Here is a 17,835-nt window from a genome sequence, read left to right as displayed (position 1 = left end):
TTTTCATAACATTAGATGATGAACAGGGTGAGTGATTTTCTGCTGTTTTTTATAATTGTTGCTTGTCAGACTGTATGATTGGACCCTATTGACATTTTGTGACATGAAACCTTTGTGCACCCTGGGCTACATCAACTGTCTTTCATGTCAGACTGTAGAACTGTTCATCCTAATTTATGTTTGGCAGTGTTCAATGTCATATTCTGACATTCTCATTGACACATGAAATTGTGAAATTGTACCACACAATCCAAAGCTTTTGTTGGAAAAGGTTTAAACAAAACAAAAAAAAGCAGTTAAGATTGTCTTGTGGCTAAACAAAAGAGGGAATTTATGGCAGGGTTGTGCAAATTTCAGAACTGATTTCAAATGAATTTGAAATTCGGTAACAAACAGAATGCAGTTTGAATTTAAATTCAGTGAAGTAGAATGAAATTAACTAAGATTCAGAGCAAATTTGCAATAAGTCTAATTTTTAACTATAGAAAAAGAAAGGTTCGTCAAGACAAACTTTGAATTATGCCATGACAACCTTATTAGAAAATAACAAGAGGTTAAAAAAAGTCTTGGAATTTGAACGATTTAAAAGCATAACAGGCAAGCAGATACACTACTGTTCAAAATTAATACTTTTATTCATCAAGGACCCATTAAATTGACCAGAAGTGACTTTTTAAAAAATATTTGTATTTAAAATAAATGCTCTATTCATAAGAGTACTGAAAAAAAATCACAGTTTCTACAAAATATTAAGCAGCACAATTATTTACAGCATTGCTAATACAAGAAATGATTAATGAGCGCCCAAATCAGCATATTAGAATGATTTCTGAAGGATCATGTAACAGTGAAGACTGTAGTAATGACTGCTAAAATTGAGCTTTGCCATCACAGGGATAAATTGCATTTTAACATATATTATAATCAAATACATGAAAAGGCTTTGTCGACCCCAAACTTTACTACAGTAGTGTAGATTTATAAGAAATGTCACCTATATAATTTTGTACTGTGTGGACAGTATACAAATGTATAGACAATGGACACTTTATTTCCTAAAATGCATTACCTGATTCAGTAAATTCTACTTTCTGTAATTCAAAGTCCAGTTCAACTTCCAGTATATTGTGGCCAGTTTGATTAAAAATTACAACATATGAATTAAAATGGAGCCATTTGTTGCATTTTTGTACAACCGTGATTTGTGTTCTCCTAACAAGGGCTTAGGGCTCCTTTTCATCTCTTACAGCAATGGAAAAACATGGCATGAAGGGTCTATATCTTGTGCAAAGTTTGCCCAGCTCTCAAGACTAAATCTGGACAAACTCTCGTTGCCTTGCAGGATATGTTTGCTTTGGATCTTGAGCCGTATCGCTATAGTGGAGTCAACATGACAGCCTTCCGCCTCCTGAATCTAGATGATCCGTATGTGGCTTCCGTGATCCAGAAGTGGTCCATGGAACGCCAGCTGGCACCACCCAAACTTGAGAGTGGACTGATGAACGGCATTATGACTGTGAGGATCAGTCTGCTCTCATATATTTCTGTTCACATCTAGTTAGTTTTTTTAAACTGAAGTGACATCCTTTCATTTTCAGGATGGATTCTATGAGTCACAAAAATTGAAAATAGAAAAGTGTGTTACAGACAGTATTTGATCCGCTTCTGTAAGATATTGCATGAACAGGACAATTTGGAGTCACATCTGTTACGGTCGTCGATTGCAAACATTACTGTGTGAACGCACAGTAAAATGAGCCAATCGCACTGCTCAAAATCCTCATTTACATATTAGGGCTGTGCAAAAAATGCAATTTTCATGCACATCTCGTCAGTAAAGCCGCTCCTGTGATTAGAAGTAAATCTCCAGCACGTGCGTTCAGATGGAGCGGCATTTACTACACAGAGCCGTAGTTCACTGACAAGCTACACAAAATCGTGTTCAAAATCGCAGGCGAGATGCGCATGAAAATCGCATTAGATTTTTTGCACAGCCCTATTACATATAGACCAGAACTAAAACAGGAGCCTAACTTCTCCCTTTAAGCTCTTCCTTCACAGTTAGAATAACCGGGATTAAGTCTCACCGATGTTGACTAATCTACTCGTCCTCCAGAAGGCAGTGTAGATACTGCTAGCACACTCAGCCTCATTATACATGCATGAAAGGCTTAAAACAGGAAGCATCGGGAGATTTATTCAAATCTATTTTTACCATCCAGGTCACATTTTAGCACTGAATAACACCTAGAAAAACATAAGGTGCGTGTGGCAGGGCGCGGGGGAGGGGCTCTCTTACTGTGATCAGATGGAAAGAATATTAAACTTAAATACCATTATGTAACATCCAGTATTGTGCAAATGGTAAACAAAAAAACACCTTCTGCCAGTATATTAATGCATAATGAAGTTTGATTATATTTAGAGCATGTTTCCTGTGTAAATCCTTCTCTCCTTCTACAGACCGAGGCTGCGCTCATGTATGACGCAGTGTTCATGGTTGCTGTTGCGTCTCAGCGGGCCACGCAGATGACAGTGAGCTCCCTGCAGTGCCACAGACACAAGCCCTGGAGGTACGGCCCACGCTTCATGAACTTGTTTAAAGAGGTGAGAATATTGTACTTTATGTAGCAAAACACATTCGACTGATTTGAATTGTAAACTTCAATTTGATTGTAAGTGAAAAATTGTAGACACTTTACTTGTAAAATATCTCCAACTTGACAAGTTTAGTGTATTCAGTGAATTACATTTCTTACAATTCGAGAGATACTCCACCCAAAAATGAAAAAATAAATAAATAAATAAAATTTAGACAGAATTTAAATTTTTTTTGGTGGACTGTCCTAATTGTAAACTTACCACTTTTTACCATGGTAACACTTTAGCTTAGGGACCAATTCTCACTATTAACTAACATGCATATTGGCTGCTTATAAGTACTTATAAAGCACATATTAATACCTTATTCTGCATGACCATATTTTAGATCCCTTAATCCTACCTCATACATAAATTTATCAACTACCTTACTATTAATAAACAGCAAATTAGGAGTTTATTGATGAGAAATGTCATAGTTAATAGTTAATAGTGAGAATTGGACCTTAATAAAGGTTAAATTAAGGGATTGGACCTTAAATAAAGTGTGATGTGTATTTCTTGTATCAACCATAAAAACAAACCATACAGAGCCGTGAAAATAGTGTCTTGCAGGAGACAATCACTTGAGCTCCAGTGTCTTCAATCCTGTTGGTAGTCTCTGCATTACATAAAATTAAACCTTTCGTCAAATCAATTGACACGTCCACATTGTCTCTGCAACAGTTGTAGTCACTCATGTCGAAAATTAGGTAGTTTGATAGATCTCCTGTATGATGTGAATCATGCTGTATGTGTGAATGATGCTTGACATGTTGTGGAATATTTATCAGACAGCCTTTTTGAACTCTTTTAGACTTTACACAACTTTTTTTTCTGACTTTTGACCCGTAAGTTACATAAAAATGTATTTGAAGATGAAAAACATGTTTTTCAGGGCAGAGGTGCCTGAAAATGGATACTGGTACCTCTGCGTTTTGATCTTTTTTTAAGTCCCAGATCACTGCTGGATGCTCTCACTGCCTTTGAACCGAAAGGTCATAACAGTCCTCCTTCATGTCTGAGTGTGGGGTGTGTGTCCCTCCACTCAATAACTCAAAAAAATCAATGCCTGTGATAACACAAAATGGCTGTCGAGGGGAATGAAAGTTTGTTCTGAATAGGCTTTTCAGTTACATTTTTAGATATGCTTTCAGTTCCACTTGCATAGCGTCTCAGCAGTCGATGTGTTACTGGCTTTAGAAATGGAAGAGGCTTTATGGTAGATTTTTTTTTATATATATATATATATATATATATATATATATATATATATATATATATATATATATATAAATGAATAGTGCCACAGTGCATTAGAGAGGGGGCGGCCCAGCATGGCTCAGCACTGCAGAGGGTGAATTTATTTCACTTCTTGAGTCTGCCATATGTGTTTGAACTAGGAACCCTCAGTCTTTGGTACTAAGTTTGCACCTTAATCACAGAGCACCACAGGACTTAAAGCTGCAGTTAGCTATTTTTTTATTACCTACGCTACTACCTGACAGATATCACTGAAAAAGGTTTCATGAGGAATCACACTTATCTCTGTGACAGGCCTAGACTCTGTAAACAACAGAAAGGCCTGTCAAAAAATTTAGCACCAGGCCAACTGCCAGTCATTTCGCACATTTGGATTTGCTGTCTGGTTTGTTGACATGTCTTTGAATGGTTTTTGGAGAGGTGTGTGGTTTCAGTGAAGGAAAGGCGGTCTAATTCTGTGGTGCAAGTTAACAATGTGGCTAACATTGCATACAACAATGTTAAAGCTGAAGCTTGTCATTTCTGCACCAATGGCATCAAATGAAATTGTAAACATAAATAGCAGTGGGTGGGCGCTGTAGTGTTCTTTTGGTGTGATTTGCTTCTCTGATTGATGGAGATTTCTCTGCAGAATCATGGTTAATTTTCATTGCCTGCATTGCAGCATCATTGTAGTTTTTCCCCAGGAATTTCGCTATCCAACAAAAGTTTATTAAAAAAATAACTTGAACTGATGGCTTCAACAGAAGCCATTGATTAACAGCCTTGTAGCTCACAGTAGGTCTGACCCTTTACAGATTCGATTGATGTATTGCTCTTATCTGTAAGATCAAAACTGAAAGTGTAATTTAAGTTATTTTCGGTGTGATCAGGAGAAGATGCCTCAAAACGCGTATCCGCGTTAATCGACCTCAGAGGGTTAAAAGGTATCTTTCAAAATCAGTTCCCCTGTGGAGAAAATTGATGGGATTTTTACTTTCAGAACCCAATTGTTATACTCTACTAGTGTCACCAAATGAAATTGTAAACATAATGACTGTTTTCAAACAAGTTTCCTGGAACATTTTCGCCATCCTCCATTGATCAAAAAATCCACAAACTCATGCTATTGGTTGAGGCAATGCTGCTATTTTTGGGCTGCTCAAATACACAGAGCCATGTTTTGAAAATGCCACAGAGCTACAGTGTTTACTCTTTAAAGGAAACTAACCTTTAAATGGCTTTAAATCGCATGTTAAACTGGGAATGGAGAAAGTACTGAGCATCTGAAAAATGTTGCACTTCATGTATAAGTGTCTAATTAGGCTTGTTTTGAGTTGAGTATGTGTGCAGTTAGTTTTCTATACATGCCAACACTAAGACGAACACTAATGAGTCCAGATGCTACATTTTAATGACCCATAAACTCTGTAATACAACCCCATTAAAGCCATAAAACGCTGTGTTGTAAGAGGCTTCTCTACAGACACTAAGCTAGGAACACTCTTAATGTGCGAAATGTTGTAGGGTACAAAAATACATCCTTCTGTGAACTGCATATGTGCTGCAGCCATTGAAATTCTTCACTTTAACTACAGCAGCAGCAATGCTGGAGTGTTTTAAATAGATTGCCAGGACAAAAAAATCCTTCTTCATTTCATTTACTCTTTTTCTTGCTTGTCCTGTCCATTTAAGTCATTTTCACTCACTTAAGTACTGTAATGTGAATTTCGGTGTGTTTAATCAACTGTGACAGAAGGCTGAACAGCTTTAAATGTAGTATTTGTTTATGTTGACCCGTTGGGCAGGAGATGCTGATCAGTGTGGTTTTGCTTATGGGGTCTGCCTTTTATGAGGAAAAAGCTACAGAATGTATTACGTGAAATATTATTTCAGATTATGGAGCTCCTGTACTGTAGCAGAAAAAAAGAAAAATGTTTTTACACCCCATTTAAGGAGCATTGATTATATTCTACTGAATATGATTCTGACGAAACAGCACTGCATAAAAGACCCACAGCTCTAGTCACACGTGTAAGAAAGATTTTCACAGTATTTATCCCTGCTTGCGGCCAAATTGTAGGTTTGAAGTGAAAAATAAGTATAATTATGTTATTTTTGGCACTAAAAATGTTTGTGATCCTCAAATTAGGGTCACCACCCTCTGCTTCTCAAAAAAACAAGGGAAATGTGTTGTCATTATCATATTATACACACAAGAGCATTTTTGCTTTTAGAAAGAAATAAAATGTTGCAACAATCGCAACTTAACTGTAACATCGAAGGTACACTGGTTAAAGCAAGTTTATATGTTACGAAAATATTCACATTCCTGCTTTTTAACATTTTTGCATTTGTAATCGTTACTTTATTCATTTTGTTTTGTTTTGTTTTGTTTTTGTAATGCTTATAATCCAAGCCTGACTTCATGGCCGAAAGCTTTTCTTCTCTCACCCCACAAATCAAAGACATTTAAAGTGACCAGTCATGTGACCATTGTTAACCGCCACTGCAATTCAGTGGATATGACAGTAAGTCAGCACTAACAGACCAGTATCCTACCCAGCAGGCTTGATCTTTATAGACGCCAGATGTCTCAGAAAAGTATGTTGTATCTAAGAACTGGTGGTTCAGCATAGTGGTTAAAGGTTTGTGTAACCCAAAGGTTGTAGGTTCAAATCCCACAGAAGATGCCCTATGCACTAGCAATGTTTTGGCCTTGAGCAAGGCACTTGGGTTGCTCCAGGGGTACTTTGGACAAGTGTCAGCTAAATGACAAATTAGTAACAAGTGAATTCCAAAAACAAAGTCTGTTTAAAAAAAAAAAAAATTGTATATATATATATATATATATATATATATATATATATATATATAATAGGGATGCACCGGTTGACCGGCCATAAATCGGAACCGTTTTTTTGTATTTTTTTCGTCCGATTTTTCCAGAAGTGTGCACAGAGGTGCCAGCAGAACAAATACCACGCAGAGCAAACTCACTGTTGACGATGCACAATGAGATATTGGAAGAAAAATCTTGCGCGAATGTACCTGTCCGCGCCCTGCACAAGCGTAGACAGTGAACGTTTGTTCAGCTCGGCTTCTCACGTGTTGGATGAGAAACGAAACTTGTGACAAAGCTGAAATGCTTCTTTTTGTAAAGAAGCACTTTTGAAAAGCCGGAAGTAAACGTCAGTTCTGTAGGCTATAGGATTAATATTTTTTATTTTACCTTAAAATTACATTGACTTAATGGGATTTAAAAAGCACCTGCCATAGTTAACATTTTGGAATAATTTATTTATATAGCCTACTTTTGTTTTATTTAGTTTCACTGGTAAAGATCTCTTTTTCTTTACACCAAATTTAAAATGAAAACAAATGCTGAATGCTGATTAAGTAACATCTTTGTTTGGAGTGTTGAATGTGTTTTGATTGTGTTGTTTGGATTGTGGAACTATGCAGTTGTTGCCTTTAAGGCCAGTTTATAGTTTCAACCCAATTTAAAAACAAAAGCTAAATGCTTTTGTCAGTAGGCCTACCTATGTCTGTATTGAATGTAGCCTACTTACTGCGCAGTTACTGCTGTTAATTTCAGATGGTTACAGTTGTTGTTTTCAATAGCCAAAACCCAGTTTAGCCTGTTAAATACTAAATAAACATCTTTTTTATGTGTACTTTTATTCTTTCTTGTTTGTTGCTTGATAAAAATAAAAATAAATCGGAAATCGGAATCGGCCAGTTTGCTTGTAAAAAATCGGTATTGGAATCGGCTATGAAAAATCATGATCATGCATCACTAATATATAATTCCTGGCATATGTGCACACATTATTATGCAGTGCACCACTTGTCTCCAGTGGCTCCATTACAGTTCCCTGAAATGGTAGAAATGGTTTACATCGAGGTCATCATCAAGTCTCCAAGTATCCTGGGGGATAGTGAAGCTGTATCCACCTGAGCATGAGCTGGTGACGTGTTGAAGGCCAGCCGTTGCCTGTTATTTTGAGATGTGCTCTGAGAAACACTGCAACCTTGAGAACAGAAGTGCTGTTTTTCTGATTATCCCACCCACTTATCAAAGCTAGAGAGGGCTTGAACAGAGCTATTACTCTTCCTTAGTTGCCTCAGCTGATTGAATTCTGAGATTGTTTGCTCTCATTTTTGGTACAACAAAGCTAGGGGAAATGAAATGACGCTAGCCTGATGTTTTTGCTTTTGGGAACAATATACAGTCAGGCCTGACCACACAGTGTAGGGAAGAGCACTTGTCATTTATTCAGAAAAGGAAGCCTAACAGCTCTGATGTATTAGCGTCATAATCTGTGTGAAATCAGTTTTTATTCATTTAAAAAATTTATAAAAATGTACATATAACTTAATTTTGAAGTATGCCGTTAAACTACAAGTACACAGTCTGATCTTACATTTGTAATGCACATAATTGTAGTAGTTTCATGTGACTGAGTGTAACAGTAAATTAAAAGATTTTAGGTATATTTATACATGCTAAAGTCCATATAAAACATCCTCAAACATTAGATACATCTTAATATTGTTAAGAATGGCTTTAATATTAATGTCAGACTGTATGTAAACTCACCATAGCAAGTTAGTATAGCCTGTTTTAATAAAGTTGAACCTCTAAGATTTGTTTTTTGATAAGTCACAACAGTCCCCGTCATCCACATTTTAATATTGCACTTTAATATTGCAAATAGGAGCTGGTTTGGACCCTCATTTCCGCTGAACTAGAACCAGCTGGTTATATTTATTCACATAGGAACAACACAGATGTTTTGTAATACTGTTACCAAATTTGGGCACAAAAACAACACAAACATTGACGGAGAGACGGTAACACCATATTAATACCTTATTCCATAAGACTGACATGACACCTTCATAATCATGACATGACACCTACATAATCATGACATGACACATGTCATGAATATGAAGGGTTTTTATGCATGTTTATGACAACTGTCATTAAGTGTCATTCGCTCAGTTATGTAATTTTTAATGCAAATATGACATTATTTGACCTAACCCTCCCCCTACCCTTACCCTTACCCCTAACCATAGCCCATAACAAAGACATCTCAAACAATGTCATCTTTGCATTAAAAATTACAGAACTGAGCGAATTACACTTAATGACAGTTGTCATAAACATGCATAAAAACCCTTCATATTCATGACATGTGTCATGTCATGATTATGTAGGTGTCATGTCATGATTATGAAGGTGTCATGTCAGTCTTATGCACACCCCTTCTAGTAAAGTGTAACCCTTATATTAAGTGTGGACACATTAAATTGATTAAAAGACACTTATAATGTTACAAAAGATTTCTATTTCAAATTTACATTAATCTTTTGAAAAAACGTTAAAATTGTAATTCTGTTACAATATTACTGTTTTTCTATGTTTCTATGTATGAGCTGAATAATGACACTATTGTTTTTTGAGCTGCTTTACTGCAGAATCTGAACTGTCTCCATAGTTGAGTTTCCATAACTGATTCTCTTATATTTCTGTTTATCTCTGTGAAACTGCTCTGACACAATTTGTAATGTATAAAGCTCTAGAAAATAAAGGTGACTTTGACTATTTTTGATCAAATAAATGCAGCCTTTGTGAGCATAAGAGAGAAAACATTAAAAACAAAAACCTCATGGACCCCAAATGTATGATGTATTATAAATAAAATTGTCACCATAAAATTAAGAATTACAAATGGAAGACATTGTTTACTTGACTTGATGTGGCCACTTGCATTAAAGGAATAGTTTACCCAAAAATGAATATTTTGTCATCATTTACTCACCCTCATGTCATTCTAAACCCTTATATGTTTCTTATGTTGAACACAAAAGAAGATATTTTGAAGAATTTTGAAAAACCAAACAGTTGTTGGTCCCCATTGACTTCCATAGTAGGGAAAAAAACGATGGAAGTCAATGGGGACCATCAAACGTTTGATTAACAGAATTCTTCAAAATATCTTCTTTCATGAGAAAGGAACTCATACAGGTTTGGAATGAGATGAGGGTGAGTAAATGATGACAGAATTTTCATTCTTGGGTTAACTATTACTGATGTTACATTTAAATATTGCTATTTTCCCTTATATTAGAGCAAGTGCTGCTTTTTCCCCACTGTATTTTATGTCATAAAATAACAAATGTGGTAAAACTTGAGCTATAATACATTCATTTACAGTTTATTTATCATTGGGTAAACCTAAAGCACATGATCCAAGTGTTCATGTTTAAACTCTATTTATCTTCACAATAGTCCATTCTACTAAAATTTAACTGACCAGCAAAATGTTTAGTTGAAACTGTTGTGTTTTTGTTTTTTTCTGTTAACTTTTTTGCCCAAGGCTGCATAATATTCCATTACCGCTATGATTGAAAGACACAGCAGTTCTCTCAATTCTCATTGTATACTGTTTTTGTGCCTCAGGCCCAATGGGATGGTTTGACAGGACGGATAGTCCTTAACAAGACTGATGGTCTGCGGAAAGAGTTCAACTTAGACCTAATCAGCCTCAAGGAGGATGGCACAGCAAAGGTGAGTCAGCTTAGCTGGATGCCGATGAGAGACGTTCAGTGATATGATTTCCACAGCAGCAGAAATGACTGGAAACCTTGAATTGAGTTTCTTTATGTAGTTCAGTATAGATTAAATAAATTCCCTGTGAGTGGACTTTTGGATATGTTTTTCTCAAAGCAGACCTATTGATTATCCAGATCATTTGTATTGACCTTGTTGCTCCCATGCTGACTACACAACTCTTCAATTCTTCCTAAAAGCGAGCGGCTGATGCTGCATCACGACCTACTAAATTATGGACAAAGGTTTGTTCCAGTCTTGGTTTCATTCCCTGAGTTCGTGATTAAGACCTGTGGAGAGCTTGGATTTCCTCCCCTGTGTGAAATTCACTTCAGTAAACCCAGTGCCCTTTCATCGGCTTCCCTCTCCCTGCAGAAATCCCTTCACTTCCTTATGGAAAGAGATCGCTGCCAGTCACTTCTGCCAGAATGTCTCGCTGAGATGCATACTGTGTGCCAGTTATAGTTATGACATTTAAATCACCATACTCAATATCCAGCACTGTAAAATGGGTGCATTTTCTGCAATGCTTCGTGCTTCAGTAAGTAACACATCTCCATACAAGCCTGCTCAGGCATGCAGAAAAACGTGCATTAATCCACGGGCAGATATTTAGAGAGCAGCTCTAATCTACTTTTAAAATTAATTTGAATAAGTCGCTCATTTCAGACTCATATGAGCTGTGTGACAAGTGCCATACATAAACATACACTAGATTATGCTTGTGTTAACAAAGGGTTTATTAAGCAGAGAAAAGCAAGTTTGGTTTAATTCCTTTACTGCTGACATCCTGTTTTAAAGGGATCATATCATACTTTTAATTATTATTTTATTTTAAGATCCTGTATAATGTTAGTCAAATTAGCATAGTCATAATTTAGCTTTTCAAACCACTTTCTACCCTTTAGATCCTTAGAATTGAAAATTCAGCTTTTATTAAATGTTTAGTAATGTGGCAACAGGTTTTACAAAAGTGTGCAAAGTGTTGATTTTAATGGAATTAGATTTTCATTTACAGAGTAAAAAATTAAAGAAGATAATTGCAAACTTATATATGTTTAAAGCATGTTTATATCTCACAATTCAGACTTGTGAAAAAACCTGAATTGCACAATATAATCTCGCAGTTTTGAGAAAACTCAGAATTGTGAGATAAAAAGTCGCAATTACCTTTTTAACTTTTTATTTCGTGAATAAGCTTTTCACTCTTTTCTCAAAAGATAAAGAATAATTTGATTCCTCTAATGCAGTTTGTAGTTTAAATAAGACGGAGGGTGTATCAGGTAATATCTTCTTTTGTGATCATATTTTTTTAAGATATCAAACTCCTCAAGCTTGTCAAACAATAAAATCCTCTTTATTTATTGTAAAAGTAGTTCCATTTAAAATACAACATATCCTGATGACATTGTTTTGTTTGCAGAATTGTTGGAAATAACGTTTTCTGCTTCATTAAGCAGACATTACTCCAGCTTTCAGTTTCACATGATCCTTCAGAAATAATTTGAATGGTATTATATATATTTGGCTAGCAAGTGGATTAGTAAAGTTTTACACTTTTATTTCTAGAGAACTATTGCATTTCTCATAATCTTTTTTGACTTCCATCTGTATATGTCATTGTGTTTCCTATTTATGACAACATCAATTCAGCATGGCTTTCAAGTGTGATGCATTAAGAATATTTACTATGATCTTCTACTATGACTTTTAGTGGACAAATGTGTAACTCTTTAAAAAATGTTGATGTTTTGTTCAGGTAAAAAGTAAGAGTGCATTTTTCCTTTGTGATTTAATAATTAATGCATCAAAATCATTCATAATTTGGAGACCATGCGTTAAATAGGGTAGCTGAGTGCTTTACTGGGTTTTATTGGGCAGTAAAGGAGTGCTTTACAATCAAATGGATTAGACCTAGAATTTTCTTTCATTTAGTTTTTATTCTTTCCCTTTCATTTCCTGACCTATTTTTTGAGTCTTCACTGATAAAGCCTGTCCCTCTTTTATTGTGATCTCAGAAACATAGACTCATGTTCTTCATGCCTAGTAATTTTTACTGTATTGTTAGATTGGAGTGTGGAACTCTTATACTGGCCTCAAACTGACTGAGATGAAAGAAAGCAAAAACATCACAGACTCCATGGCTAACAGAACGCTTATCGTCACCACAATTCTGGTAAACTTATAACTTACAATTTCACTCCCTCATTTATGTAAACCAACTTTTTCAGTAGTTCAAATTTGTATTCATCCTGTGAATAGTTTCACTGGTGCACCAAATTTAGTTTTTAGCAATATAATTGTATATGCATGAGAAAAAATAGAACTATATGTTAGTGCTGTCAAATGATTAATCGCATCCAAAATAAAAGTTTTTGTTTACAAACCCGATTCCAAAAAAGTTGGGACACTGTACAAATTGTGAATAAAAACAGAATGCAATGATGTGGAAGTTTCAAATTTCAATATTTTATTCAGAATACAACATAGATGACATATCAAATGTTTAAACTGAGAAAACGTATCATTTTAAGGGAAAAATAAAGTTGATTTTAAATTTCATGGCATCAACACATCTCAAAAAAGTTGGGACAAGGCCATGTTTACCACTGTGTGGCATCCCCTCTTCTTTTTATAACAGTCTGCAAACGTCTGGGGACTGAGGAGACAAGTTGCTCAAGTTTAGGAATAGGAATGTTGTCCCATTCTTGTCTAATACAGGCTTCTAGTTGCTCAACTGTCTTAGGTCTTCTTTGTCGCATCTTCCTCTTTATGATGCGCCAAATGTTTTCTATGGGTGAAAGATCTGGACTGCAGGCTGGCCATTTCAGTACCCGGATCCTTCTTCTACGCAGCCATGATGTTGTAATTGATGCAGTATGTGGTCTGGCATTGTCATGTTGGAAAATGCAAGGTCTTCCCTGAAAGAGACGACGTCTGGATGGGAGCATATGTTGTTCTAGAACTTGGATATACCTTTCAGCATTGATGGTGCCTTTCCAGATGTGTAAGCTGCCCATGCCACACGCACTCATGCAACCCCATACCATCAGAGATGCAGGCTTCTGAACTGAGCACTGATAACAACTTGGGTTGTCCTTGTCCTCTTTAGTCCGGATGACATGACGTCCCAGTTTTCCAAAAAGAACTTCAAATTTTGATTCGTCTGACCACAGAACGGTTTTCCACTTTGCCACGGTCCATTTTAAATAAGCCTTGGCCCAGAGAAAACGCCTCCGCTTCTGGATATTTTTATATAAATTTTATTTAATAGTGCTCTCATTATAATGTTAATGTTCTGCATTTTTGTTTTGAGCTGCGTGCGCTGAAGATGGCCAGTAGAATAAAGTATTTGATAGCAGGTTTTTAATCAATGGGATTTAACTCATAATTTATCTGCACAAAATGCCCCGAATGCACATGAACGTGTCTGCGCGGCTCTGAATGAACTCCTTTTGTGGACGCGTTCTTCACGCAACAACGTGCAGAAACATGGCAACTAAACTCTAAAAATTCACAGCGTTTTATTGTAATAGTGTTCTCATTATAATGTTATGTATATGACAGTCCCAGTCATAGTTATTAATATTATACATTGTTGTTTGTCCTGCTCGCGCTGCGCACTGAAAAGATAATCACCGTAGTACTACAATGAAGCGCTTTACTGCAGCGCAACTCAACCAAATGCATCTTATACGAGATAAATAATATATACACGATATATATATATAAACCGGCTGAAATGTTTTGAAATCACTTGTACCCTACCTGATCGAAAAAATCCAGTCTTTCTCTCTTTTGAGTCTTGTTAAAGATTTAAATCCCGGCCGCCAAGATGCTTCTCTGTCGGTCACAGGTTATGGAAAGTGAAACTTTAATCTATAGGGGTGGTTGGATTTATTCACGCACATTAAAATATTTATTTAAAGCTTCTTTCTTTTCAGATTCTTATTTACAGCATTATCTTAATAGGCTGTATATTAACTTTGGGAGAAAACCGGTAGTTCTATATGAAATCAGACATTTGAGCACCTATAGCCAAAATGGTATGATCATAACACCTCTGCGAATATTCGACTGTGAGATTGGTAGTCGAATCAGGCTCCTCCTATCGAAGCATCGAATCGTCCAGTATTCGGGGTCACCCCTACATTACGCACATACTGTATATTATGTAAACACAAACTTTTTGGATGCAATTAATCGTGATAAATTGTTTGACAGCACTATTATATATAATTTTTTTAGTAAATGTGAGTGGTTTTTACAAAAAAAAATACTTTTTACATTTGTTTTTTAATTGGTTTTTGACTCTCATCTGGCCAGCTAACTTTTCCTTTGTGACATATTTAAATCAAGTATAATACATTTTACCAACTGCATCATTGCATGTGAATTTATCTTGTGAACAGGAAAACCCTTACGTTATGTATAAGAAGTCTGACAAGGTGCTGTATGGTAACGATCGCTTCGAAGGCTACTGTCTAGACCTGCTAAAAGAGCTGTCCAACATCCTGGGATTCACTTATGAAGTCAGGCTGGTTTCTGATGGGAAATATGGAGCTCAGAATGACAAAGGCGAATGGAACGGCATGGTGCGGGAACTAATCGATCATGTGAGTGATCTCCCATGATGCTTTACAAAAATGTTCAAGGTCTTTTGATCATACCATCCAAATGCAGCCTTTGTAAATGACCTTCTGCCTTCCACTCCATTATATTTCAGTTTAGATCTCACTATTTAGAGACCACAACTTGACTGTTAAAGGTATAGTTAACCCAAAAATGATAATTCTGTCATTAATTACTCACCCTCATGTCGTTCCAACCCCGTAAGACCTTCGTTCATCTTCTGAACACAAATTAAGATATAGTAAGGACATGATTAAAATAATCTATGTGACATCAGTGGTACTGTTGTGAACGCGCGTCGAAGACTGATTGTTGAATAAAGTCATTATTTTTGTTTTCTTTGCGCACAAAAAGTATTCTTGTAGCTTAATAAAATTATGGTTGAACCACTGATGTCACATGGACTATTTTAATGATGCTCTTACTAGCGTAGTGAGCCTTGAACATGGTAGCTGCATTGCTGTCTATGGAGGATCAGAAAGCTCTCAGATTTCATCAAAAAATATCTTAATTTGTCTTACAGGTTTGGAACGACATGAGGGTGAGAGAATTTTTTATTTGGGGTGAACTATCCCTTTAATACTCTGATTAACCAAGAAATTTCAGTTTCTAATGGATGTTTTTGTAACTTGGCTCTACACAGGCAATTTAGAAGAGCTAAGAATTATGTTTTGTTTCATGTTTGGTTTAATTTGCTTGATTATGTTTATTTACCAAAAGTTTAAGTAGTCTAAATCTTTGGTAGGAAGACTACATTTGTGTATGCAATACATCAAGATCTTTTACTTTGTAAAATTGATTAGATATTTTTCAATATAAAACAGCATTTGTGCTTTCATCTGGCTGTAAAAAGTCTGTTTTAAATTGATTATGAATACTTCTACATAGATTATGTTTTTAATTACCTTCGTCAACCTCCAGTGTCTTTGCAGTATTTATCAGTATAGTAGGAATACAAATCTATAAAAGAGCCTTTTTGCACATCTTTTGTTAAATGAGCTTCACAAAACAACAGGATGCATCAAACAGATTGTGGGATCCATCCCCACAGGCATCACTTGTTTGTATCTCAGTGACTGAACTCCAATATTATCTGCATCTATCTGCATTTTCTTCCCAGCAGTCAAAATGAGTTCCTGTCGTCTTGTAAACTTCTTTTTGTCCCCTTAACCAGATAGCTGACCTGGCTGTGGCTCCACTGACCATCACTTATGTCAGAGAGAAAGTTATTGACTTCTCCAAACCCTTCATGACCCTGGGCATCAGCATACTGTACCGCAAACCAAACGGCACCAATCCAGGTGTCTTCTCCTTCCTCAACCCCCTCACCCCGGATATCTGGATGTACGTGCTGCTGGCCTGTCTTGGAGTGAGCTGTGTGCTCTTTGTGATAGCCAGGTATGGATGAACGTTTTGGTTTAACATTTGCTTCTTGTAAATATAGCAAAGCAAATGTGCAAATTGGGTTTCAGATCTAGGAACACTGACCCAATTGTTCAAAAAATGTCTTCAAATGTTTTATAGTTTGACATCACATGTGAAGACACATTATCAGGCTGTTATTTGAAGAATATTGCTGTTATCTGCAGCTTAAGGGAACATCGTACATCTCTCTTTGAAGCTGTCGAAGTTTTTGCGCCCTTTGATTTAAAATGTAAAGCTGTTTTGCAGAGTGTGCCGATAGATATCGCGTTTCTTTGTGTGAGTGCATTTAAAGCAGTGTATTTCTCTCATATCATATCACTGTGTTTATGAGACGCCAGAATCAAAATGCTGATTTGATCTTGAAACAGATCAATAAGTAATAAGCACAGCGCCCAGACTTTGTTATATTGCTGTCGGAATATAGATTAATGATGTAAAAATTTCAGTCATGGTTGCCCAGATGCACTTTTTCCTCAATAAATACATAATGCACTTTCTCAGTTAGCAATGTTTTGTATTTTGTATGAGGGAGTACAAGTTTGTGTCTGTATTGAAGCCCAGTTCATAAGCATTGGGCAGATGTCCACGTCTGCCTAAAGAGAATATCAAGCATGCCACACTACCCCATCAGAGCCAGATGATTGGTTGGTTCAATTAAAATGCAAATGGGCAATGAAAATGCTGTCCAATCAGACTCTTTAAATGGTCATCTGGTGGGGTGTCAGAGTTAGTGTGGGTTCATCTGCACTGAATGACCCATTTGTTCACAGATACAGTCTGCTGGGGGGCTTTTAAACTGTGATCTTGAAATTTGGCAGCTTTGATAGTAGCAGTTTATGGAGTGAGATTCTACACACCGTGAGTCATGAAAAATGAGTCTTGTGACACGTTCTGATCAAGCATCGATTAACCTGAGGGTTTTATAAATGACCCAATTATTGAGTGGTAGAATGGAGAATGTGTCTTTCAAATGTTCTTGTGTAACTGTAATCACTTTCAAAATGAAATTTCTGCCAGTTGTTTCCCTTTTTGGCTTCCAGCACTGTATTAAAAAAAAAGATGGAAAAGTGTTGATTAAAAAAAATATGTGATGCAACAGTGCTCAAGGCAGACAAATGCAATGAATAAACATTACAACGATTTGTGTTCAAAAAGCTTGTTTGTTATTATTTATTTATTGGTCTTATAAATATTTTATATGAATAAACATTTATATAATTAATAAAAACAGTTAATTGACATTAGTGGTCAACCGATATATCACCAAGGCC

General features: G+C 36.1%; 1 protein-coding gene across 2 annotated transcripts in view; it reads left to right on the top strand.

Annotated features, from left to right (window-relative positions):
- grik1a (glutamate receptor, ionotropic, kainate 1a) overlaps positions 1 to 17,835 on the top strand; it is a 62,761-nt gene that overhangs the window by 30,651 nt on the left and 14,275 nt on the right. The window contains exons 7-13 of one of the 2 annotated variants that reach the window (XM_016240554.1): positions 1,343 to 1,516; positions 2,464 to 2,607; positions 10,358 to 10,465; positions 10,708 to 10,752; positions 12,576 to 12,683; positions 14,920 to 15,123; positions 16,314 to 16,537. In XM_016240554.1, coding sequence (XP_016096040.1) covers positions 1,343 to 1,516; positions 2,464 to 2,607; positions 10,358 to 10,465; positions 10,708 to 10,752; positions 12,576 to 12,683; positions 14,920 to 15,123; positions 16,314 to 16,537 — 1,007 coding nt within the window. The remainder of the gene's footprint in view (positions 1 to 1,342; positions 1,517 to 2,463; positions 2,608 to 10,357; positions 10,466 to 10,707; positions 10,753 to 12,575; positions 12,684 to 14,919; positions 15,124 to 16,313; positions 16,538 to 17,835) is intronic. The other variant, XM_016240555.1, reaches the window with a different exon arrangement.

Source organism: Sinocyclocheilus grahami, unplaced genomic scaffold (genome assembly GCF_001515645.1).
Source record: "Sinocyclocheilus grahami isolate Dianchi unplaced genomic scaffold, SAMN03320097.WGS_v1.1 scaffold593.1, whole genome shotgun sequence".
NCBI classification, from domain to species: Eukaryota; Metazoa; Chordata; class Actinopteri; order Cypriniformes; family Cyprinidae; genus Sinocyclocheilus; species Sinocyclocheilus grahami.
This window is presented reverse-complemented; position numbering and strand designations above follow the sequence as displayed.